A 27743-nucleotide genomic window follows, 5' to 3' on the forward strand; every position below is an offset into this window, starting at 1 on the left:
TGCTGACATGTGCCCTAAAATTCCAGGAGGGCCGGGGGTGTCCGTGAAAATAGCGAACGGTCCACGCGCTGAAAGGGGACCCATGGAGATACAAGCATACCGGAACAGGGCACCCTTGATCATCGAGATATAACCAGTTATATTGATGTACTGTCAGTCCGTACATGTAGGGCTTTAAACATTTGCCCCAATGCGCACTAAATTGTTGTTGTTGTTGTTTTTTTTTTCAATTTAAAGCAATTTATTACCATAAAATTGCAAACCATCACTTAATAATGAAGCCCAGTCGCGTGGTATGAAAAAAATATGATCACTGGATTTCAAGATTCAAGTTTTAAATTGTTTTAAGAACAACGTCGTGTAAAACGTACAGTTTCATCTTTGATATTTGTTACAGTTCTAATTATTACGTTGTGAGAAATGCTTTCTTTTGCACTATATTATCATAATAACTGCATGTACCTTCACCACATTTGTCGTCTGGGTGGGTTAAACGATTGCACGTGATGGCGCGAGCAAAGCACGTGCCGCACTGTGACTCGGGGCGAACTTCTAAAGGACAGGGAAGGAATCGGTTTACTGCTGTGCTGTTTCGTTATTCGCTAGTCAGATTCCAAGCTCAGAACTGTCCCGCGTGTTAAAAGTGTCACGCTGATCAGCTGACAAGCCCGCCGCGAGCTCATATCACGAATTTAAAGAAGACCTTTATGACCTCTCGCACGCAGTAAGATAACTATATAGCGACGAATTTTCCAGCTCGGACGATTCATCTGCTGGAAAAAAAAGTTGTGTTTTGACTTGTCTGGCTGTAGAGAGATCTGGAAGGCTGGAAGCGCATGAATTACAGCAATAGGTGTAAGGCAGAAATTTGTTCGCAGCGATTAGAGTTGATGGTAGTTTAGATTAAGGCTCGTGTGGCTAGCATGTGCTCGGCTCAGCTGATTGTTTACTGCAGGCGTCCACACAACCTCCGACGCTGTTAATTCAAGTGGGCATGCGCACGGCACGCGGCACAAGCCAGCATCTGTCTTGGAGTCTATTCCTTGTGCGCCGCGGAGGGGGGAGTTAATGCGCGAAGGCTGCCGACGAACTGAATTACGCCAGCGTATATAGCTTTAATAGATGGCTCATGAATTTTGCCAGCTCCGTCTTCTTTTTGTCAGCGGATGAAAATGTTACACTTAACTCAAAGTTCTTCGGAGAGTTCAGTTCGTAGTACATGGGAATGGTTGGTTTTACCGGCTTGTGCTCTGTCACACTTTTGAAGATAATCACAACTTTAAACTTTGGAGAGGAAACTTTCCTGTGGCAGTTTCTGAGAAAAAGCAATGCTGTCACTTCAGTTTTGTGTGATGGTTACGATGTGGGGAGTTGTGAGGGCCTCTGGTCATTTCGAGCTACAAATCATCAGTATACAGAATAGGCGTGGGGAATTAGCCGACAGGAGCTGTTGTGAGGGAACATCCCGTAACAAGGAAGGGGTGTGCACCCAGGATTGTACTACCTATGTTCGTGTATGTTTGAAGGAATACCAGGCCAGCCCCCACCCCGATGGTCCCTGTACCTTAGGAAATTTATCGAGTGCCATTCTGGGGGGTAAATCGTTTACATACCCGCTTAACAGCAATGCGTCGAGACTTGATATACCATTTGACTTCGCATGGACCGTGAGTATATAATCATGTTGACGAGAAATTAACGTTTAGCATCCATATAGTGTCAGTGTTTGTCATTTTATTACAGGGTATTCATACACGGATTAGTACGTTGTAAACGTTAATCCTATTTGATGGATAATCTCGCACAATTACATTGGTGAAAGATTCATCGTCACCGGTACGAGCATGTCTGAAGGGTACTCGGGTTACAGATGTTCAGCTGTCGAATTCCTTTACATGTAATACTTAAGTTTTCATGAATACCCCAAAATCAAATAGTTATATGAACAAATAATTATTGTAGATAATTATTAGAAAGACATTCTTCTATTGGTTTTGTCGGGTATATCGTACTATCAAAGTTTACACACCAAACATGACTTCAGTGCAAGCGTGGGAGAGCTTGCTAAGATTGAAACAAAGTAACCAACAATTCTGGCAACAATGTTATTGATGTCCGGGAAAGTCGTACAGGTCAGCCCGGATGCATGTGTTCATGACGCATGTTCTGCTCTAGAAAAACAAAGCGAACGGTACCAAGCCATTTGCATACAGTTTGGCATTGCCTTTAGTTTTATCTCGATATTATTGCCACATTTGGTTATTATAGCTATAGTCTAGCCTGCTGTCTTTTTCCTCTCTATACCCTGGCAATTTGCGTGTTCCTGCACGTTCTGGCGTCAGCCCACGTATGTACGTAAACCTACCCAAATCCATTCACTTTGGTTTTGTATTAATTTTAGTGGGAATTCATCCTGGGGCACTGTCCGCCCCCTCCATGCCCCAAGCCCTGCAGGTTGCTGTCCCGACACCGTGAACTAACCGAAGCAGTGATAAACCCACGTGGTTCGATGTACTATAAGATGATTAGTTTAGGGAATGAAGGGCGGCACATCTATATACCCGTGGGTGAAAGTCTCGTGTCAGCCGTATATGGGTGGGCGGCGATATTTTAAGAAATCAGGGGTAATTAAGGTGACTTGCCATCTTCTAAATAGGAATGTTCCTGTAAAAACCAGCAAAGCACATGCACTGAACGAGTGGTATACCTTATGTGATGATGAATGAGGCATTGCACACATACACGGTATGTTAAGTCGTTATTTAGAAGTTCATGTCGTGTTGTAGATGTGGAAATACGGCAACCACGAATGAAGCAATTCACTGAATTACGACTGAGATCAAAACATGCATTTTAAGCCGAATAGGTGCTGCCTCACTGTAACAACATACCGTGTAAACACGACGCCCAGCTCAGCTGTATCTTTAACGACAGTGAACTGATCTCTGGCAGCTTAATCGTCTGTGAATTGTCCCTACCACAAAAGCGCCCATGCTCGACCCAGCTTGGGATTGAATCCGGGTTTATATTATTAGGCGGACTTCCTATATCAATTTGATTTCCGGTTCGCTTTAGTCGTAAAAAAAATCATTCGCCGCAAGGTTTTAGCCAGTTTATAGCCGTTTGGCATGAATGGGTATGAAACTGTGATGCACACTTTTAGTTACTTTAAGGACCTTATAAGTGAAATATTTTTGAGAATGGCCTCAAAACTCCATTAAAATGAAATAAATAAATTTCAAGGACCTAGAATAACGGAGTGCATTCAGCACAGTTATACTGCGTGTGATGTCATTATATAGTTATATATGTTCGGTGCGTGCAAAGAGCTAATCCAAGTATGGCACATGCTGTAACATGACTGTTCATACTATAGGAGTATGCTTTATGACAGCCTACCGAATGTTCAACCTAACCCCTGGACGTAATTGGTACTTTCCGGTCGCATGCTATACATGTGCACTGCTCGATGCTTTCTTCCACAACATACTCCATGTGGTCGGTATAAGTCGCGTCACGTACATGCACCTATATATATATATATATATATATATATAGGTTTTTATGTCCAAGAGTATGATCATCCTTTGTGTCAGACAGGGTTAACCCGAGGAAGCACCGCCTTGCTGTATAGATCGTCATAAAGTTTGAAGTCTTCAACAACATACATACAAATCATCGAGGTTTCTGTGGCGATGCCACAATCAGCTTAGTACAATCAATTTTTTCGACATATATAAAAACGATAAAGTGGAAAAAAGATTATTTTTATAATCACCGTAAATACATATATATATATGGGGTCTTCTCCTAACAGAGCTCGTGTTAGAGTTGATGGGTCAGTACAGTCTCCTTCCACAGTGACGGGGGACGAATAGAGGGCTCGTGCCGGGCGAAGCTACCGTCTAACGCGTCTCTCCCCCTCCCTTATCTCTCACTCTCCGTAACACACGCAATGTGTAACAGATACCTCGGCGGCCGACTCGTCAGATATCGGCCTCGTTTATCGCCACATTTTTAGAATTGTCTGGTTTTCTTACTACATCTTGCGTATATTATTTACAGTTCCTCGGCCTGTGAAGCGACCGCTAGAGCCTCTGTAGGCAAGAGGTAAAACTTGAGGATGGGTATGAAGAAAAAAGTATCGAAATTATACTAATCCCGTACATATGGCATGCTGCATGCGTGCGTGCGTTCACATACCGTGAGTGCTAACAGAGGGTACGCAGTACTAGACTCCAGCAGGCAAGCTGTAGTACATTCTTCACCGGGGTAGAAAGTGCGCTCTGACCGCTGTATACTAGGCTGCATATCACCTGGGCAAAGCCCTACTTGTATACGGCACTTACATCACTGTCATTTGTCAGAACAGTCAAATTATACGACTGTACAAATATATTGGATCCCAGTGATAATCTATACTCTCAGTGCTGTGTGATTGGTCTGTTGGTTTTGCTTTTCTTCCTGTATCTGGTGTACATAAAGTCCTCCACGGTATACTCCAATATAAAAAGTAAAATCCATTTAATTTAAGTTAATAACGCTACTACTTGTAGGTCTTTGCTCTTGATGAAAGTGCTATAATAAAGGGTAATATTTGTCACCATGTGGGAAAAAAAGATTTCTGGATCGTAATACTCACTTGAATAAGTATACTACCCATGCATACTGCATGTTTTCACTTTCGCTTTGGCCTCATCTCGCGTTGGCCGACATTAATGTTTCATTTAGCGGTGTGGAGATCTGGGCGCTGCTTCACGAGGTTTATGAGCAGGTACCGTTATGTCATGATGAGCCGTTAATGAGTTCAGGGAAGGACTCGCGTTTAAGGCTTTCACTCTACCCGAATTGACATGCCGGTTACCAGAGCTGGGTTTTGTGTGGAACATCGCGTGCCGGAGTGTGTCTGAGGTTGCTGGCTTCATCGCGAGACGGTTTTTGACGAGGTCCGGCACGTGAGTTTGTGGTCTCGTCTATCGCGGAGTCTGTCAGTCTAGGTGCTCGTGCTGCGGGTGTTCGCGTGTTCCGAAAACCACATGCGACTGACACGGAAAACGGCGGAAGAGTTGACTGTTGACATATTTGTAACCTCTTGTCGGGAGTTTTAGAATGAAAGTATCGGTATTTTTCAACTGCAGCCTTGCAATCTTTTACATTTTGATGGTTACAGCCTCACGCTGAAGTTCATCCATAAGCTGGTACGCCGTATCAAGATGACGCGATCAAGTAGGGTAAATGAAACGTGAAAAACATTTTAAATAAACTTTTATCGCCGTCACGTGTTTTAGAATAATCCAGCAATCAACTTTGAATATTTTTGAATATTTCCATCATTAAAATTTAGTTGAATTGTATTTCTTCTCAAAATGGTTGTGTACAAACTGTCAAAATATAGGCCAACTACTGATATATATTTATAACATACAGCCCAGCGTGTGTCTAATTTACTAGATCCATTTAGTTCTGCAGATTTCAGATTGTCCAGTTGTGAACAATTAAATCATCTCTATGTCTACATGGAAGGATTTTGCTTAAGTGTTTAGCATATGGATGATTACTGTACATGTACTTTACGTCAGTGTATCAGTTATTTACCATGCACCAGTTAGATCAGTATACGTCAGGTGAAAAACCAATTCAGCTATTCAGGTGTGAGTACCAGATACATGTTCAAGTTATCTACAAATAGGTGCACAAAAACGTTTGTCTTAGCTCTGTACATGATGACAATTTTCAGTTCTTCACATCATAAGGCCTACATTTCTGTACTTCTGTACGCCAGGTGCATATACCCGTTGTGTATTTCAGCTGCACACTCTAGTACGGTTCTTTCAGCTGAACATTCCGTTCTGCAACTGTCCCTAGTGATGGGGTGCATAGAAAAGGCTCATTGTGTGCCTGTCCTTCTGTCTGTCACATGTGTCCTTGTCAACAATTTGCTACAGGCATCTTTAACTGTTTCGACCAGTGAAGTTCATATTAATGCACTGAGTGGTTTGAAGTCAGTCATATGTGTCTTGTTGGAATTGAGTTTTTCACTATGGAATCCATTATGGTTGCGGTGGGCCATCTTATATTTCTAGGCAGTGACCTTTGAACAAGATATATTGAACAGTTTTCACACTTATACAGCTGCCTGAGGAAAGTGAAGGGGCAGTTGGGTGACTGATTTTTCAACACGTAAACTACAGAAACCAGTGTGGCCACCATCAGCAAGTTTGGATTTCTTAACCATTACCTCTCCCTGTGAAGGAGATGTTTTGAGAACAGTTTGCAACCAATTATCTTCATACTTATTGATTGGGTTCAGGTCTGCAAAAAGATGGTCTGAGTGAGTTTTGTCCCTGTATTTAATCCAGTAAGACTGCTGTTGGCCGTTCATAATTTCTTGGTTGTTCAACCTGTCTAAATTGAGGTCAGCAAAGGAAGGATATTCTACACTCTGTACAACATACTCCTTACAGCACAGGAGTCCCTCTCTACCTTTTGGTTTACATCACTGCCACCACTGGTAAATTCTGTACCGAAATCTTGAACATTGCCGAGGTCACTGGGGTTACGGTGATGAGGCAGGAAGTGATATCAGAAAACACAAACAATTGCTCTCAACCTTTGTCTCTAACAGTACTTTACATACATGCATTCTCTTTATCTGGAGTACATACAAAATGATTTTTACTAAAACCTAAAACAATTTTATTGATGAATGCTGATTAAATAGTTAAACAAGGGATGAAACTAAGCCTAAACAAGCATACATCCATCTTACAGGCTCCAAAGTGAAGCTTGTCTCTTGGTAGCAGTGATGTAAAGTGAAAAAGGTAGAGAGCAAGGCATAAGCTGTAAGGAGCATGTGTGTGCAATTCCAGTATGGCTACTGTGGGTCATGTTCGATTTCCTAGTTTTCACGCCTTTGTCTTACAAATGACTCTGAGAGTGGCAGTTTGTCTCATAATAAGGCAGTGGCAGCGGTGTTTGTTTCCCTTTATCATTCATTCAAAAAATAATTAAGTAGACATTTTTTCTGGTGCATCTGTGCACATCTGAGGGGCTCATTAGGTCTTAAGAGCAATTGCACCAACCTGAGACAGCCTAGAGAGTTTGTTTTTTGTCAGGTAACTGACAAAGAGGTTTGTCTGTGGTGTACTTAATGCCCTGAGGGGTGCTGAGTTAAGTGGGGTTGGGCAGGAAAGTGAGGGGTTGGGGACTGCCAAACTAAAGCCAGCTGACCAGTGATTTAGGAAGAATACCCCCAGTCTCCAACCATCCCCAACAGGAACTGGGGACTATCTAATACAGCACCCAATTACCTAATTAAGGGTTACCAAATGGCTTCCTTTGGGTCAGGGTGAATTTCCAGATGCAATGCAGATCCAGTTTTGGATGGGATAAGTAACCTGGTGGCCATGATTTTGGCTTTTTTGTTTTTTTTGTTTGTTTTGTTTTCTTCTTTTGTTGTTGTTGTTTTTTTTGGAGAGGGGTGGGAATTTACACCTGACATTTAAGTTGCGGACATTTGACACTACTTCAGTACAGGTGTTACTCCATCAGGTAACCATGTACCCTGGTGCTGAACTTTTCTATCATTGATAACCCCAGTTCTATAGACCTCCCTTTTTAGCCAACAGGCTTTGTTGTTGTTGCACACCACCATATGGTTGTGTTAATGAAAGTCACATGGACACAGGTCCAGGGTGAAACAACAGATTATCATGTTAACACATTCAGAAAGCTCGGTATGAGTTGCGCTTTCCTAGACAGCCATTTTGTTTTGGCACAAGATTATTTAATAGTCTCACAAGTGAGTAGTAAACTGAAAGATTTTATGACCCATTTAGTTTCTGGATCACCGCTTAAGACTAATATAATGGGATTCAGCATTTAGAGCAGGGGATTACACTTCTGTATGCATGTAGATTGAAGTGTATGAATTTTAGCTGTTTGAGGAAATTTAATTCTTAAACATTTGAAATAGAAAGTGGAAAAATACATGGTTTGGTTTAACAGGATAAACCATACATTTCCGATATTTTATTTAATTTGGTTAAAAAGAGTCCTTAATATCACTATACATACTTGTTTTTTGTTATGCTTATATGAGCGTTATTTCATGCTAAGAGCCATTGTGTTAATGCTTGTGGCTGTAAATTCATCTTCTTTCTGCTTCACAATCTAATAAAACCACATTTGTCTTGTCTGTTAGTTTTTAATGAATCTGCAGAAAGAGCCCGATCAGTCAATGATTTTTTGATGATTTTAGGAAAATTAGTGGTCTCTGTGTTGTAATTAGGATGCTAGGCTTTGGCAGAAAAAATGCCCTAAGGTGAATTGAGGACGCTCGCAAGCTGAGCATCTAGCAAACTATTGACAAATAATTGACTATCATAAAAAATTCGTCCTGAAGCTTGATTGCAGAAAAGTGACAGATGTTGTTTGAGGGCTAGTAGCAGGTTTACCCACTGGCGTCCTCTCATTACCAGCCCAGTATTTAACAAGATGCAAGATTCCTTGTTTAGCAGTAAACTCTCAGCACATTTAGATTAAAAAACAAACCCCTGATGATATATGCCTTATTCATGGGTAAATTAGGGATATCCTTCTAAAAATACTCAGAACTCTTTAAGGTAATGAAATGGCAAAGAATAAAGGATAAATTAAGGTGAGAATTTGGTAGGTTGTGTGTATTCTGATTCTAACCGAATAGTGTGACATTGTAGACTAATCCAAGAAGTTTTCAGTGCTTGTCATTTATTGGAATTGTGACATTAAATAGTATATCTAAATTTTTGAGCCATTAAAATCTATAAAAGGACTGATCTGTGGACATTTGGTGCCTGTAAAAGAGCAGTATGAACTTTGTCTCATGGACGGCCTGTATATTGGCACTAATTTCTATCACTAGTTAATACAAAGTAGTTTTGAGTTTGCTTAACGAGCAAAAGGCAAACAGTGGCACGGGCTGGTGATTAAGAGATTGACAAAGAAACAATCGGGCCCCCAGGTGTTGTATTTACCTTGGTTAATCTAGGCTGTGTTAGCGGAGTGGCTTGTTTGAGGCTGTACGCAGAGGCCAGCAGCGCTCCCCAGGGTTTTTAGCTCAACATTGATTATCCTGCTCAGGATTGATAACTGTTATATCTGGTTATATGCGATGTAGGATGACTCAGTTAGCAACCCAGGTATATGCATAATTAGGTCATCACTTGACCTACTTTTTGCCATTGCAGATGTGCTCTAAATGAATGGCCATCAGCAACATTTGAAGTCTGCACCTTCAGCCACAGTGTTAGCAGAATGTATATCTTTAAATCATAAGAATGCAGAAGCAAATGTTTGGAAGTGGACACAACACTTTTCTTTTGAGATTTTGGTATGAGCAAAGTAAACATGTATCGACTTCTGATACGAGGTAGTATTTTAGCCATGCCTTTCCTGCAAGTAAGTGACAGTGGGTACAACTTCCGTATGTGTAGGGTAACACTATTCTTCACATGTGTGAGGGTGCAGATCTGACGAAAAGTTGCCAGTTGAACCATTTTGCTGAGCCATAGTTCAGTAATGTTATTCTTTGTCAGTGAGTCTACTATTTGTCGTGCAGGTAAGCTGTAGAGATGGATCTGCTCAGACTGTGCGCAGATTTTTAGCAGAAGGAAGGTAAATTGTCAGTATTTAACCTATTTTAATCACTCTATTTCAAACTGTCTGCTATTGAGAGATCTAGTGTCCTACAAATGTAAATATTGACTAGCTGCACATTGGGTGATAAATCTCATTGTGCCTTTTGCTCTGTTGAAATTGATCTGTTTTATTAGACCATTATCAATAATTCACGATGCCGCTTTACCCTGTCTCATTATTGATCCGTGCTGAGGTATTTTGTGGAAGCAGTCTGTCGTCGTTGTGTTTTCTGCCAGTCCCTCACATTAAAAGCGTCTCTATCTAGTGCCAGTCCACCTATCACTAACAATACAAGCTTTCAAAACCTTTTTTACCTCTCAAACAAATGACCTCTATGTTTACAGAGCCTTTTACTCATTACGATAAAAGCCTGATATTTGTTTATTTTGCACACAAAAAAATGTAAATTAGTCTATAATTATCACATTGGTGGTAAAAAGCTGGCCAATGCCTGAGCTGGTTATGTTCTACCTTTGTGTGGATAAGATGAGGGCATTAATACATAATTATACGCTGTAGTGTGCTGCATTCTTGTGGGGACAAGCTTGAAATACACCTAGAATGTGTTGAACTGCAGTTAATTACTAGAGGATATTTGTAATTAGTAGGTTTCTGCATTAGGGAAAATTACAAAACATATTTTGACTTATGGATTTGACCAATCATTTGATATTAAAATATATCTAGTATGCACTGTTTGCACATATTTTGTTAATTACAAGCTACATGTACATGACAGATTCAGCATTTTTGTAGTGTGCATGTATTTCTCTTTTCGGTATGATTAGTATTATTCAATATTATAAAAACAACTGAGCCATCATTAAAAAATATCGATCTGACAGCAACTTGCGGATGGTCGTGGATTTCCCCCGGGCTCTGCACGGTTTCCTCCCACCATAATGCTGGATGGATATAAGTGAAATATTCTTGAGTATGGCGTAAAACACCAATCAAATAAATAAATAAATTAAAAAATATCTACACTGGGAATCCAAACTTTAAAACATATATAGGCATCTACTCTAAAGTTCTTATTCAGAGTTTGATGGGATTTTTGTTTTTTCCTCAGATTTCTTCAAAACCCGAGTCTTATTAATTTGCCAGGATTTAAAAAAAGAATTTTCCAATAAACGGGTCCTATTTGCTGTGATAGTATCAGGTTACATGCAACAAAGAATGTTTTAAGGATGGCCTGGTGGACATTTGTGAATGAAGATGTGTGACAAGCTTTGTCAGATCTACACCAGTTGGCACATGTTGGCATGTATTATATTTCCATGCAGAAGGAGCAAATAACTGTGTCTGATTTGTAAATCGGGGGCATTAAGGACATCAGAAATTGACAAATTGTGATTTCTGAATATAACTGTTAATAATTACACTTTTCTCAAGAGCCAAGGGCACCTCAGTTGTTACATGTAACAAAGGCCAGGTAACACATGAGTCAATAATGAACGTTCCTTGTTAAGAAGGTATCTTACCAGCTGCTACTTTTTTACTACCTGTGAATTTGATACACCTTCAGAGTATTGACAGCTTGCCAAGTTCGCACTGACTTGAGTTTGGCATCAGCAAGGATTGTATGTGAGGGGTTATGTGTACTCAACTGTCATGCTTTATTCAGAATTACCCTTGTACTATTGGTGTCAGAGATGAGCAGTGCACAAGCTGTAGGTAATCTGTCCTAAAGATACAGCTGCGCCATGCACAGCACAGATAGAGGCTTATCATCCACATAAATGCCTCCTGCTTAGTCGCAAATTATGTAAAGAATATTTGGAAACCTGAATTTTCTTCACAAAACTCTGAGAGCAGAATGTACAGCTTAATTTTAATGATGTGCTGTTTTTGGTCAGTCTTGCAAATGCTCATCATGTTATGTCCCCGCGGTAAACCCAGAACTTTTTATTCTCAAAAACTCAAAGGTTAAATATTGTTTAATCTGTAACCCTACACAGTACTACACCATTTATTCACCTGTAAACACGCCTTGATCATATCCAATAGTTAATTAGCCTAGAACGTAAATAAATGTGCAGACTAATCATTGAAGACAACCATGCACTGTGCGCAGCAAAAAAAACTTGGCTGCGGATCGATTCTCAGCTGTTTGGCACAGTGGCTTTATAGGCTACTAACATATCTGATTATCTTAGATTTATGGCACTACTTGAAGGATGAATGTTGTAAACTTTCCCACGATACTTTATGAATAGGTAATGTGAATAAATACTGTTTGGTATTGTGTTGAGCCACTTGTCAGAGCTCTGCGTCTCAGTGGCTTCTCCACAGAATCTGACCATTTCAGAATAGCTAGCGTACTACAGGTATTGATCAATGGCATGTGGGCACAAAATGTTGATACCTGAAGATAACATATGAATGAAAAAGTAAGCATGTACTTCAAACATCCTTTAGGTTGGATATTTTGGGGGTTTTTCCTTTGGGTAGATTTGCTTTCATTCAGTGCCAAAGTCTCATGTCAATGATTTGATATGAAGTTGGTGATGTTAAAATGGATCAAGAGAGTCCTGACACAAAAATAGATATTCCATAAGTAGGGTTAGATGTACTTAAAATATATTTATCTTCCCTCCCACTGTCACATAAGCAATTGCCATCACCACAAAGGGTTTGAACTGCCCTGCTTGTTGTTAATACTAACACTGTTAAGCATGTGTCTGAAATATCAAGAGCCTTGTGCATTAATCCTGTATCATTGTTTGGATTTCCATAACTTCTGGGTTTTGCTGCAAACACTGTACCACACACCTATTGCCTCATTTATCGGGCTCAGTTGCCATCATTTGTTGGATTTCCATAACTTCTGGGTTTTGCCACACAGAGTATATCATACACCTATTGCCTAACTTATCGGTCTCAGTTGCCATCATTTGTTGGATTTCCATAACTTCTGGGTTTTGCTGCAAACACTGTACCACACACCTATTGCCTAACTTATCGGTCTCAGTTGCCATCATTTGTTGGATTTCCATAACTTCTGGGTTTTGCCACACAGAGTATATCATACACCTATTACCTAACTTATTGGGCTCAGTTGTCATCATTTTTCATAGCTTTCTTCAAATTTAAACAACCGGCCCGGATAGCACAGTTGGTAGAGCGTCCGCTTCGGGACCGGTAGATCCAGGATCAATCCTTGATCGAGTCACACCTAAGACTTTAAAAGAGGAAGTTGTAACTTCCTCGCTTGGCGTTCAGCATGAAGGGGATAGTGCAACGACTGGTTGACCCGTATCAGTATAATGGCTCGGGCACATTACACATACATGCACCCTAATGATTCCTTCGTCGTCATATGACTGAAAAATTGTTGAGTACGACGTTAAACCCCAAGCACGCACTCACTCACTCAAATTTAAACTTGGAATTTTGTAAAGGATGTGGGAGTTAACCTGCCATCAAGGATCAGCATGCAGTTTGTAATCCAGTGTGATAATTGGAACACATGGCCTTCAGGATATTTCCTGAGAACACTGCAGCCAAAGGATGTAAAGAATATAATGGAAAAACCATTTTTATGGACTAAAGAGCTGAAGGATAGTTTTGAATTAGGGTTCTGGTGTTATTTAATTTTTGCAAAACATTCAAGCCTGTCCAAATGCAAGTCTTGTACATAGTGACTATATGTACATGTTCATGTATTTTGATGTAATTTCCAAACTAGAAAGGCCATCTGTTAAAGCGATGGATTTTCACACTAAAACGATTTCTTCAACAGATAAATGAAAAATTGCACGTAGCTAAGTTGAATTTGGAGAGTAAAATAATTGAATTTGAAACACTTGAAATAACAACCAATGTGTCTGATTTGCATGTGTCAGATAATACAAAAATCAAAATTGCCAAAGAACCTGGACTAAAACTTCCCGTGGCTGTACCCAAGCTGGTTCCCTCAACCGCATACATTGTATTGATCTTGTACATTGTAGTAATCCCCAGCTTAATGTGATGTTTTTCCTCTCATTAGCTTTATCGGTATCCGCTATTGTCATGGTAATTGATGACAGGTAGCAAAGGAGACTGGTCATTTTCCCCTGTCTCTATCCTGGACGCTCAGCAGACCACCTGGTGGGGTCAACTGAGCTGAGGCCTTGCTTATTGTGTTTCATGTTTTACATGATTCTTCTGGGTTTTGGTCAATAAAGGCAGTCCCTTGTTCAACAAAAAGGCAATGTCTGAAAAGAAACTTCATGTATCAAATTGGATATATACATTAAACCTTTACATATCATAGTGGAAAATCTATGGAACTTTTGAGAATGAGGTTAGCCACTTAGCCATCAGGAACATCTTCCTCAATGCTTGAAGTTTGATTGAAGTCACAAATTTGAAACATTGTTTCATTTTTTAATGTGGAACCCAGTAGCTGAAAGTGAGAACACCCAGTGAAGGATTAAAGTGGCAAAGGACCTGGTATGATAAGCTGGAGAACCCGCCCCAGAGAGATATACGATCAATTTCTGAATCAGAAGTATAAAATTTGGTCAACGCATCCATAAAAGTTATATGGCCATAAAAGAGATGGTTCCTCAGTAATAACCTGCCAAAACTGCACTCGCGATCAAAAACCCAAAGTTATCGCCCAAACGAGTCACTGTGTTTTTAATTTGCAGTATGAATATCAACGTTTACCAGAAAAATATTTTTATGGAAGCACTTCTGTGTTTTTCTACGTGCTGTCAAAGTTTCATTTTGGTTAACATTTGTCTTCGTATGTAAAACATAAACTTTATAATGTTGTCAATTTTGTCGTAATTTGACAAGTTTAAAATACGTATCTCGGGCCCCCAAAGCATCTTTCATAGTAGGATAATGAAGTTATTCAGGAGAACAGGTTGCACCTCAAGAAAGAGTTTGAATCTCTGTGGTTCTGCTGTTGAAGTATGGTATTGCGTAACATGAGGAAGTATAGCGAAATCATACATCTAGGGCTTAATCTGGCCTCAGAAGGGCAGGGGGTGGAACCACCGGTGAAGGGCACCTTGTTGTTGAATATTTCGATTCTCACACATTTTTAGGGGCCTCGGTTCCTGCGGTTGACCTCCACCCCACATGCACACCACAACACGTACCTAGCCCGAAAATTAAGTCTAAGGATCGCTTGTATTTACTGATATGTGGAGAACTCTGCCATCCCGGATGACACGTGCATCTGATCATCACATTGTATTATAGCTACCCCATCAATAAAAAGTTGTTTGTTGTGGGTAACAAACCCTGTTTTCTGAAATCGGATCGGTTGGTTGGCCTTTTTTTTTTTTTTTTTGAAAGTAAATTGAAAGTAATTCCCGGCCCGCCTAATCCCAATGCTAATTGAATTATCGCGGGTCCAATTTTCGTCACCTGCTTTAGCGCATACATTTCCGACTTAAAATGCTCTTTAAAAACTTTGTTACCTTCATAACCAAGTTCTTTTGCACTGAAGTCAAATATTCCACCTTGATTCTGGATCCAACATTAAATTTGAGTAAATTTACAAACTTTAAACCTAAACTACTAAAGTTGAAAGGCATCCATTGCTTTCGCCACTGTGGCGAAGGGATGCCAATTTGCTTTTGCCACACAGATTACAGAACGATAGCGTCCAGTAATCAGATGCTGAGAAGGGCTGGATTAGGCCCTGACATGAATACTCGCTGAAAGCACAAGTGGTCACCTATAAATGGCATTAACATGTTACGCTTTGTGGAAATGTAGGCTAAATGTTACATTTTTAATATATTTATTAAATTGATTTGTTCATACCGGCTGTAGAATTTTTCAGAAAATGACATCAGTGGTCGAGGGATTTTCCCCACTCTACAATGTTTAATGCAAAAAAGATATTTTATTATGACTGGTCAGGAGTAGGCTACCGTTTTTTTTATATTAAATCCCCGTACATGGCTTCAGTGCATGTTCCAGCATTGTAAGTTGGATAGGAAAGGAAGAGCAAAACAGAACTGGAAAATGAAGTGGCCTTAAGAGTGTGTCAGTAGCTGTCACTCACATCTATAGTCAGTTTCGCTTCTTGAGGTGCACAATTTCTTGCACTGGGGCCGATTCCCCCAGTGTAAGGTTTTTTTTTTTTTTTATTATTTTTGAGTGTTTCATAATAAATAATTGTGCAATTTCAAGATTTGTATGTATGTTCATTAAAACCATTAAGGACACTCATTTTTACTTACATAAATATATAAATATGTTGAAGTGAATGATTAAACCAATTAATGGAATGGGAGTGGCCTGGCAGGTAAGAATTATGGTTTGCTCGGAGGTAGAAGTCAGCAGTCACGTCCTTCATTCCTGCTTTTTCTGCCTTTGTCTGCTAATGTTGACAGAGGCATTAAATACACTCCCAGTCAAGATCTGTAGCTATACAGAAAAGTGCAAACATTTCCAGGAAATTGAGGGGCAAATAAGAGTAGTGATTGTAGCTGTGCCACACCAGGGTCTATGATCCTACTTAAAGGCTGACCTCTTCCAACTGCTCATCGCTAACGGCTTTTACATAGGTGATGCATAGTAACTTCATTTTAAACCTTTGGCTTCTTAGAATGCTACCTCTTTTTCATGACACATACATGTGTATGAAGTATTTCTATGTATTTGTTTGTATTTTGTTTTTTCTACAGCAACAGTCAATCAAGGCAAACTTCACTTGTTAAACAGAATGAATTTATGCATTTAAAGGTCTTCCTTAAAATGAACTGCATTTATTTCCAGGATGTAATGAGTTTTACCATTTCTAAATTTATAAAGGATTTGATGTTGAATCTGGGAAAAGTTGCAATATTGTCACAGTTTTGAACCAAACTAGATTTTATTGGGCTGTTTAATGTTAATTATTTATAGGACGTTTACAGTTGAGAATGTCTCCTTGACCCTTAATTATTAACTGGTCAATCAGTGGATGAGTATGAAGACTGAAGCTGGAAACTTGGTAGGTGTATGTTACTGCGAGCTTGTAGTTTAGTGTAATGAGGTGAAGCATGAACTCTCTTCAGAAGTAGAACAGATCCTGGAACCGGACCATGAATCATCATACTGGCTTTAGGTGTTTAACTAGTAAACATTTCTGGAAGAGGTACGGTTGAACCACAGGTCACATGACCAGAAATATTATCATGGTGCCAGACTTGGAGAAAGGTGTTTATGATATTGATTGAATGTGTTGGTGAGGAAAGGAGTTAGGAGCTTTTCCAGTTCAGATTAAGCACTTTGTTTAATCATTTCTCCTGATCACAACCTCTCCTGCTGTTTATCAGTTTGATTAAACTTTCATTTTGCAAATTTTGTCAAGTGGCATATTGTATAGCACATATAATCCGTGATAATAATTTTTTGTAATATATTACACTGGCTCAGCTGATTTGAGATACATATGAACAAATTCCAGTTAATTGGTCACTAAAAGGAATTGCAATAATTCCACAAATGCCACAACATGCTTATACAGCCTGTACATTCTGTACCAGTAGGAACATTTTGAAGTTTGCAAGTGCATGACCACGTTGTTAGAAATACTGCAGGCACTTTACCCAAGCACTTTTAACCCAGTACACATAAACTTAACTTGAAGTGTCAGTAGTGTCAATTTGCTGGTCAGTAATGTCACTGGTTGGTCAGTAATGTCAGTTGTGTCACTTGTAAATTAGTAATGTCTCCTGTTAGTCAACAATATAACTCATTAGTAATGTCACTTGTTGAACACTAATGTCACTGGTTGATCAGTAATGTCACTTGTTAGTCAGTTGTGTCACTTGTAAGGTAGTAATGTCTCCTGTTAGTCAACAGTATCACTCGTCAGTAATGTCACTTGTTGGTTAGTAATGTGACTGGTTAGTCATACTGAATTCCCACAGAACACATATAGTCAAGTCTCCAGATAATGTAGCCGCACTATTATCACATCCCACCATTATGTCTCTTGTTAGTCAACAATATCACTCGTCAGTAATGTCACTGGTTGGTTAGTAATGTCACTTGTTGGTCATACTGAATTCCCACAGAACACATATAGTCAAGTCTCCAGATAATGTAGCTGCACTATTATCACATAGTCAGTGGATGAGGATAAAGAGTACTCTGCTGGTCGGATTTAAAGGTTGTTAAACACGTGCAGATTTGCAGTACCTGTGACATTCTGCAAAAAGTCAATGTCATGTTGCACCATGTCCCTTTGTTTAGTTGATTGACCTATGTTAAAGAATTTGACCTTGTGATGGACAGTGTGTTTTATGGAGCTGCTTGTCACTGCTATTAAATAGAACGATGACTTGAATTATGTGTGTGTTTACAGATGAGACTTTACACATACAATTTACAATACAGGAAATGATTAAATGACTGACAATGGATTATGGCCATTGTAGTCTTTTGATAATAACTGAAACATTGGTAAATATATACAATGATCATAAAACAACTGAACACAGATACAGTTGTTGATGTGAGTGCAGATTCACACCTGCGCAGACTGCTGGATTGTAGGTATAGAATCTGTACCCGGATATCATCCAAAATGCACCAGGACTTTAAAGTTACTACGTCTTACTGTGCGCAATTCAGTTTACTATGGTACTCCACGTACATTGAAGCTGAGTGGTGGGTATATATAGAGATGTACCCATACGACATCATACATCAAGCTTGTTGGCTCAGGTATGTACTAGGCCGAGCCTCAGGTACCACCAGCTGACACCTAATTACGCTGCCACACTCGACCCATCAATCTCTCCCCATCCCATACCCCCAGCACCGCCACAATCGCTGCAGCGGCACCCGTATTGGTCCTTCTTTAGCACCCTGCCTCAAACACACTGCCATTTTATGAGTGTAGACTCCTAAGGCTGTGGAACTCCTCGGTGTGGAAGTGTTGTTCTTGGCCGTGACTCTTGTGAACACTTTCATATAGCTCAGACGCCATTTGATAGTATGTTTTTGCATATATATTCTATACCCCGCTATATAGTTCACCTTTTTGTCAACACATATCTTCCATACCCCAATATATAGTTCACCTTTTGTCAACACATATCTGCTATACCAAATATATAGTTCACCTTTTTGTCAACACATATCTTCCATTGTCCAATATATAGTTCACCTTTTTGTCAACACATATCTTCTATACCCGGATATATAGTTCACCTTTTTTGTCAACACATATCTTCCATACCCCTATATATAGTTCACCTTTTTGTCAACACATATCTTCCATTGCCCAATATATAGTTCACCTTTTTGTCAACACATATCTTCTATACCCGGATATATAGTCCACCTTTTTTGTCAACACATATCTTCCATACCCCTATATATAGTTCACCTTTTTGTCAACACATATCTTCTATACCCGGATATATAGTTTGACGCTGAATTGCATCAGTATATTTGGGATGTGCAAAAATGACTACATGGGCAGCATTCCAGTTGATTTCAATTTTAGATAGGAGCCAAATGAGAACAGATATGCTTGCTGTAACCTTTCTAGAGAAGTAAAGGGGACAGTCATTGAATTCCGTGAATTGCTCCAAATAACTTGCATTGAATTTTAGGTGGAGATGTAAAGTTAATTAAAGAAATTTAGATGAGAAGGCTTCTAGAGGAGTTGTTACTGAATCCTTTACTCGCCATGTATATGGTTCATTAGTTATTTAGGAAATGGATGCTGAGGGGAAAAAACTATCTATGGGAAGTAAATGACAAAACTTTCCGTTGTGTGAGGTGATAAAAACTAGCAGCCGATATTGTTGGAAGAATCCCCTGTTATTATCAGGAAGTGTGAGTGCCAGAGAATAGCGTAAGTAATGGCACTTTCAGCCAGTTGGGGGATAAGGATGATTCTACAGTAACCAAAAGCTTGATATAAAACTCAGCAAATCTATGAATAAATCGTAGGAAGCTAGATACTCTGCAACGTGTATATTTCTTTGTCAGTTTGGATGAGTGTATGATGAACTGTGACAAATGTTATTGCTAGATATGGACGTGTGCATGTGCTCCTTATAAACATTTTTCTTCTTTGCCCACAGTTTTTATTTGTGTGTGTATTCAGTACTCTCTGTCTTAACGCCTTTTTCGTATTCACACCAGAGCTTCTCTTTGGAATAAAAGTGAAAGCACCAGGCCAGCCTATGAAGGACCTGTTGATAATTTCATCTTCAGGAACTAGAGACTGATGCCCCTTGGATCTGCCAGCTTACATTTCAGGTGGTCGGCAGACAGTGACCAGATGGCCCAAATGTTCTGAGTTCTTTATCTTCTTCGTAATTCTTCTTATGAGCAATAATGATTGAATGATGGACTATGAAAGGTTAATCTTTGTAAACCATTTGACTGTCTTTCTTTTGGAAATTGTTAATGCAGTCACTGTGAGAAATGAAACTACATAGTTCCAGTAAAATAGAAGTATAGATATGCATCATATATACATGTACTTATCATATAGTTAAACTTTCTTGTTGTCTTAGCTCTATTAAGTTTATTTTCTAATGATCAAAATGTTAAACTTTGTTCCCTTTTTTAATTTTATCATTATTTAACAATTATAAAAAAGTTTAACTTTGTTGTCTTAATTCGATTTATGCTAATTCCTCAACCTTTTCGCTTATGAAAGTGAAAGTTTCAGTGCAATATCTGCACATTATTATTTTGATTTTGGAGATAAAACTACATCGGTTGGATTGGCCGATTTCAAGGCTTCACACAAAGTATAGTTTTATCAGTCAACACAGAATAAAACTTTCAAAATATGCTTGAATAAACACTTTGCAAACATGTGAAAAGGTTGAAGAATTACAGTACTATGGATTAGTGTTGAACTTAGTTACTGATTCAGTTTGATTTAATTTCGTATTTATTGCTACTCCAAATTGTGAACATTTTGTTGTTGCTTTAATTTGGTTTAGGTTGTAAATTTCAAGTTGTTTGAGTTTAATGTATTTTACTGCTATTCCAATATGTGAACATTCTGTTTTGATTTGGATTCATCAAAAATGTCGATTTCAGTATTGCTTGAGCTATATTTAGTGTATTTAATAATGTGTATAGAACTAACAGAAATGTTTTCATTTACCGACAAACTTTGAATTACCTGTTTCATTTAAGTTGTTTGTTAATGAAGTTTCTAATGCTTCAAGGCAATAGTTTGTTTTGATTTTGCACTTCTCTGTACAGGTATGAACAGAATATCCAGTTGTTTAAACCAAATTATGTCCAGAACTTTTCATGCCTGTCACCATTCCACTTAGCTTGTGGACAACCAGTACTGTTTTAGTAGAAAGTTAGTATGCACCCGTGGTTGCAGATAGGGGTTGTGTAATTGCTTTGGACAATATAACTCCATTTAGTCTGGTACTTGGGTGCAGGAGCTGCCTTCATGCAATCTGGGCAAGCAGGTTCTGGTCTCTTGCCACCATATGTTGGTGTAGACTTGAGCCAGAAACTTGCTGAGATAGGGCTTGGATTGTGTTAGTGTTTTGGGGAGGAAGGTCCTGTTAGTAGCCCTCATCAGTACTCAGGCAGAGGCGCTTCTAAAACTGTAAAAAGGTAAGGTGTCGAGAGTTCAGAGTGAGTGGACCGTCTGGGCACCATCCCTTGAAGGCAAGGCTCCCTGCGGAGGGATGGAATGAGAACAACCTCTGTGTCTGAGGAAAGATTTGCCCCACCATCTCACTAGCCTAAACGTTTTGGGTAACATTGGATGGAGGCCTTAACACCATCCACTTCCAGTTCAAACTGACACTTGGCCACTTCACCCAGCCAGCCGCAAGAAAAAAACCCTGAGCTTCTGCAATTAATCACTGTGGGTTTTTTTAACCATTGGCTTTGTAGAAACATAATGGTCAAGATGTAGTTGCACACTGGAACTCTGAGCTCAAGGCAATATGAGATGAGTCTGACACGTGGTCATTTGTTCCTAACCACAAAAGATAGATGGCTTTTTAAAGCTCTCTTCTTCAGTTTGTCTTGCACCAGTGGCAGCCAATTGTGAAAAGCATGTTAATCTATCGCCCACTTGACCACAACAAAATGCCCCTAAACAGTTTCACAGGTTCCCTGTCAGGAAGGGTGCTTGGAACCATAGTGTAGGCCTACATGTACATGGAATTGGTGAAAACAAAGTGACAAACTGTTTAAAATCTGTGTCTAAATGGTGGTTAGACACCATGAACCACAGTCCAGAAAGTGATATAAGGTTCTGAAAAGCATGTGTACATTTATTGGGGAAGATCAGATTGGTTATGGTTCTGTAACAGATGAGTGTATGGTGACAATACATTCTGCATTTTTTGACAGTCACCCCTTATACCTTCATGACCTAATGAATGATTAATATTCATAAACTGAATTGTTAATGAACTGAAGATTAAATTGTTGTCCGATTGTTTGATGTGTTATGAATAGGAATTGTGTCACCTGAGGCCGTGCTGTTATCTGATTTTGTGACCAGGATTAATGCACAGAACAGCTGTAATTTTATTATGTGCATTGCTTTGAAACAGTTATTATCTATTTCATTGTCTTGACTTCTTTGCTTGATTTAGAAGGAGACAACAACAGTCATCATTGTCGTGATACACATATGGTTATGTACCGTGGTTGAAAGTGGAAAATTTCGGATCTTTACAATAAAGGGTAATGGGCAGCCTGAGTACACATGTACTATTTAATTTCATGGGTAACTTGCTCCTTTTGGTTTTAAGCACTCAGAACTTTGCAGTAAAGCTTTGGATATGATAATAAATAGCTCAACATGAGCTGGAGCAGTTAAACCTCTCTGGTAACTGAGCTTGTTACATTAATATAAAGATGACCCAAGTTGGCTTTGCCTCTTAAGACTTTGAAATCTTTGAAATCAGGGAATTTGTTTACAAATATTTGGGAGCATCTTGTTATCCAAGCTTCAGGATTGGTTAGCCACATAAACATTGGCTAAGTTTAGCCCAGATCCCTCCTGCAAAATGCATTAGGTTTGGAGACAAGCTTAGGAAAAGTTGTGTCTAATGGAGCATTGGTTGTGATGGAAGCTTTGCTCTTGCCTCTACTGTTTGTTGATTGTGGATTGGCCCCAGAGATGATGTAGCCATACATTTCCCCAGGGCCTGATGACTGGTCAGTGATTTGAACTGGTCACTGTTATGCTATCTCCGTATATCATGTAACTTGAAGTGCACTGATAGAATTACCAGTGCTACTGATACCGGATCTGGCTTCCAGCAATACCACTACATATAATGTCTAGGCTGTCTGTGACCATCCTCTATACATGTAGTGTAAAATCTGTTTTTAGAATTTTTTCTTATTTAATATTTGTGTAAAATCTTGCAGAAGTGAAGGCCTTATTTTGAAATAGAACGCGTTATAAGTAAGTTTATAAGTTATGATGTGTGTATACCATCTTGTATTGATGTGTATGGGTTTGGTCTTTCTGTATTATAAACAGTGCATGTGCAATGTAATAATTGTAAAACATAGTGAAATTCTGTAATTAATCATTTGAAATCAGTTGTTGATTCTGAAAGTAATGAACTCATCATCTTCTTGTTGACTGATGTTTCCAACTAATGGAGAACAACTATGTTTCCATCATGAAGAAAATAAATTCAGTAACACATGAAAAGCTATTGTCAAATGATTAAAATGCTTAAATTTGAGCAGTTAATGCGCACACCAGTGTAAATGGAAAATTACATACTATTATGTAGACAGCTTTCACCTTGGCCTTTTGCTGCCTGAAAACTTGGCCTTTTGATACTTGAAAAGTTGGCCATTTGCTACCAGAATTTGGCCATTTGCTGCCTGAAATTTGGCCATTTGCTACCAGAAAATTTGACCTTTTGCTGCCTGAAAATTTGGCCATTTGCTAGCTGCTTACACCTTAGATTAATTAATCAGAGGAAAAGTCGTACGAGACTTTGTGTACAAGTTTTGCAAATGATATTTGTGTGACCCAGTTATTACTTTATACAGTTTGGTATGTACCTGGAGATGTACATGTGCTTTAGGATGATGATGGGGAGAAACATTTTTGCTATTCATATGTTTATTTATCTAGAGTAAGTGAAGATGAGCAGTTTATACCCCTCATGCAGACAGTAGATAAATGTTTGCAGAGGTTGCTATTAGAATAGAGTTTGTGGCCAGATGCTATTTATCAGAAAGCTGTAAAACATACCTTGCCAGGGGAATGAGATCAAAACCAAGAGTTGGTTCTGATCTATGAAGACTATGGCTTTGTAGTTTGTTTTGTCTCTCACACTTAGCATTCTGACCTTGAAACAACCAAGAATAAGCGTCTTCAGTAATTCCAGAGTTAAATATTAGCATTTTATGCCAAAAAACTACGATTCTGTGTTGACTTCATTTCTATATTGCTTTCACATGTCAAATTTGTCAGAAAAAGGCTTAGAGCAGAGCGTTACCAATCAGTGAAGATTTTTTTTTCTTCAAGAAAATTTCTATATAACTTGAGAGAAAAACAATTGTCCTGATTCAGATTTTAAGTGAATTTAACTAAATTGATATAAATGTGTGTAAACCTGTATATGACATTATCTTTATCACTGCAGTTCTGTTTCTTGAAAATAAGAAAGTATCCATCTATCTCTACAATACCAAAGGACATTTTCAGATATTGCCAGCTCTAAGTGATGAGATAAGGAAGAAGATGACTGATGCTCAGCCTTCAGCTGTGGACTCTGTTCAGAAACCAATTGGCTTTGTATTTTCTTTGGTTTAAAGTAAACCAATAGCTCCAAGGAACAGTTTGGACTAAGAGAGAGAAGCTCAGCAAGTGTTGCTTTTTGTCAAAGAGGCACGCGTGGCAGGATCCCATTTCCCCCCCTAGGCCACAGCTGAACACCCTTAGGTTTACTTCTTAAACGTACAGCAGGGTGCCCTCGGGATGTGTCCGATAGCCAGAATACATAAGGAATATGATGAACTTTAATTTCTTTCCCTGCACAATTTCTTTGAAATTTCTTAGATTAAATTTCAAGTCCTTCAACAAGTACACTTCATTGATTCAATGATCTGAGGTGACTGAGATCATTTGAATGGAAATATGTGGTCATGTATTCAAGCGTTCAGGGCAGACGTCTGCCATTGTTAGGCATTGTCGATAAGGAGCTGTAATGGAAGACACAATGGCTGCAAGTTTCCACTTGACTACAGGACAAAACACAGCCTTGGTATCCTTTGTGAGCATCCAAAGTAGTTTCTTGGATACAAAGGCTGTCCTCTGTTATGTCTGTTTAGGTTAACTTGCCTGGTTTGGAAGTCATTTGCAGCTTTTGTGGTGGTATGAAGATAACAATTAACACTCAAGTTATGTTCCTGAGGCATGTCTCAAAAACTGCCTTGATTATCTGACTGAGTAATTGATATTGTGACACTTAAATTTTATTTGAAATTCATTGTTATACTCTGGTTTACTGATATGCTTCCACTTGCATCATATCTGTAATGAATATCTGAACCATTAATCAAAGATCCTCATTTCTCGCTATAATTCAGCTTCAATACTCTATTACCTTTAATCTTAACCATTTGTGTCATCTGGCCAGTAAATTTGATAAAGCATTCAGCAAGGCAAACTGTTCAGGATGTAAACTTAAATGGAATTCAGGGTAGCAGACAGATCAGTACTATCTGCATGGTCCCAGCAATTTGTTGAAGATGTATTAACATGATTAACATGATCGAAAAACCTTGAAAAACAGAGAAATCGTAAAACATCAGTATCAGACAAAAAAAATTTTCATTTATTTTTATTCCTTGTTTGGATTTTTTTTTTAGAGTCAGCTCACAAAATAAAATTGGTGTTACCTGAGTTTAGTTAGGAAATTATATCCTGGATTAAATTGTTGTATTAGACTGAACAGGTACAGATACAGGTGTTCTGGTAGCTAACAATAGGTGCATAGGGAATAATATTAAGTATCTGTTGTAATCCATTTAGTAGTTGTTTCAGCTTGAGTAGCTGTGAGCCACCATTGTCCCAGAACGACCCCCATTTTCTGTGTGGTTGCCTCAAAATACAGTTGGTTATGTGCTTGATCAAGCGAGTGAGGGATATTTAAGTACAGTATCACTGACAGATGGGATATACAGGAAGCTACCATCTTTGTTGACTATGCTGGAAATTTTATGATGCTAAAGGAAATGAAATATGAGGATTTACGAAGAATTTGAAGCAATTTAGGGTTGTAATATGTGTGGCCAGAATTGTGAGTAAGGCAATCGGTGTAAATATGTCACTATTGATATTTAATGAAAATCGACCAAGTGTTTCTCTTTGCTGAGCGCCATTTTTATCATGCTGATTTGGTGCTGATGATGAGAAGTAATTCACTGCTCAAACAAATGTATTAAACTCAGTTCCGTACAATGTAGGGTTTACCAAGTGCAGGAAGTTGGGCTATAGCAATATTCCCAGATTTGGTAAATATTTGTCGCTTTGCCTTGGGCATTTAATTAATTTTCACCATTTCTATCCCTTGAATATTGATGAAAGTGCCTATGTGTCATGCATTAATCTGCAAGCTGAGTACTTCAGTTACTTAGTCTTGGTCTTCACATTCTCTTTGTTAGATGCCATTTTTGATTCCAAAAATGTAGAACTGTGACCTTTGGCATCAGTGGAACCTGGCAGAAATATGCTGTCTGGATGAACCAATCTGTTGGGTGGTGAATTAAATACAAACACATAAAACAGATTTTGTTGGACCCAAATTTGCTGTGAAGGATTGTTGAAAGGACATCAGTCCTAAACAGAATTTCCAATCCAGATTAATATTTGTGATGAGGGCAAACTTAAGCTCAATGTCCTTTATGATTTTTTTACCAATCGAACATTTCTTGATTTAGCAGAACCATTATTTGGCAGCTTTTCCTTTTTTTGGTATAAAAATAAAATTACAAGGTAAGTGGGGGTTCTTTTGTAGGCATTTACGTGATCATGGTGTGAGAATTCTATGGCTCGGTCTCGGGATTATCGTATTGTGACGGAGCCGATCTTGACTTGCGAGAGGATAATTTGATCCAGGGATATTTCAGGACATGAAACAGTGCGCTAATCCAGTTTACAGCTGATGTGTGTGACTGTGTGCAGAAACAAGTGCCATTGAATGCCCTGTTAGGCTCCACAAGAGTTTCAGTCCAACTCCATCTCTGACCTTAGGCTGTTTGCCCACCCAGCTACTTGACTTTAATAATATTTCCCATAATCACCAAACCTTTAGCGAAGCAGCGAGCAAATTAAACAGTAGTTTTCTGCAGAGATTTATTGATATCTCTTTTACAAGGACATTAATGGAGCGCCTGGGTACAGAAAAGAAGAGTTAGCTTTAAATACAGGTACTACTTTGTTCTACTTTGTTCTTGACAAGGGCTGTGTACAAGGAATACCAAAATAGGATGGTGATTCAATAGTTGTTTGCCCGTTCGTTTTATTAGGGCTTTATAATGATTTAGTAAAATGCAAAATATGTTTGTCTGAATTAGAATAAATCAGAACTAACCCAAACAGTATGTACCAGTGTTGAGTAGTCCGGCCGTTTATGCAGCAAAAAATACATTTTAGATTCAAAAATAAAAAAATGAGGTCTCAATAGGCCAAGAAAAGTAGAAGTACTGTTAATGAAAGCTGAGATGCTGAAAATGGATTTTCAAAGTCTGCGAGAAACAAAGTACCACATTGCTTACATAATGTCTTTGGTGTGTAACACTGTGGTTGTTAGTATGGGGATCTAGTACATGGCCATGTGGAATCTTCTGAAGAATATCCTGTAAATGCCCAACAAAAAAGTGTAATTCACTAATACAGGTGTGAGGGTTGTTTAAACAGGTGTGATTGTCTTACATTTGCAGGTGGGAAATATATCTTTAGGTGTGTACATATGTTTGATTTCTGTCTTTCACGTGTTTTCACAGGTGTGTTATGCAACCACAGTGGTGTCTATTGAATGTGTGAATTATCAGTGTCACATGTATGACTACTTACTCATTTGTCTGAAACACTTTCTTTAAAAGTTACACATTGAGGTAGGATG

At 38.8% G+C, this 27743-nt stretch overlaps 1 protein-coding gene across 2 annotated transcripts in view; it reads left to right on the forward strand.

The window, feature by feature from the left end:
* The first annotated feature begins 1063 nt into the window (after positions 1 to 1063).
* LOC135466740 (protein jagged-1-like) overlaps positions 1064 to 27743 on the forward strand; it is a 100968-nt gene continuing 74288 nt past the window's right edge. The window contains exon 1 of one of the 2 annotated variants that reach the window (XM_064744400.1): positions 1064 to 1667. In XM_064744400.1, the coding sequence (XP_064600470.1) occupies positions 1329 to 1667 (339 nt within the window). In that variant the 5' untranslated portion in view covers positions 1064 to 1328. The remainder of the gene's footprint in view (positions 1668 to 27743) is intronic. The other variant, XM_064744401.1, reaches the window with a different exon arrangement.

The sequence above is a fragment of the Liolophura sinensis genome, chromosome 6, assembly GCF_032854445.1.
Source record: "Liolophura sinensis isolate JHLJ2023 chromosome 6, CUHK_Ljap_v2, whole genome shotgun sequence".
Classification (NCBI taxonomy): domain Eukaryota; kingdom Metazoa; phylum Mollusca; class Polyplacophora; order Chitonida; family Chitonidae; genus Liolophura; species Liolophura sinensis.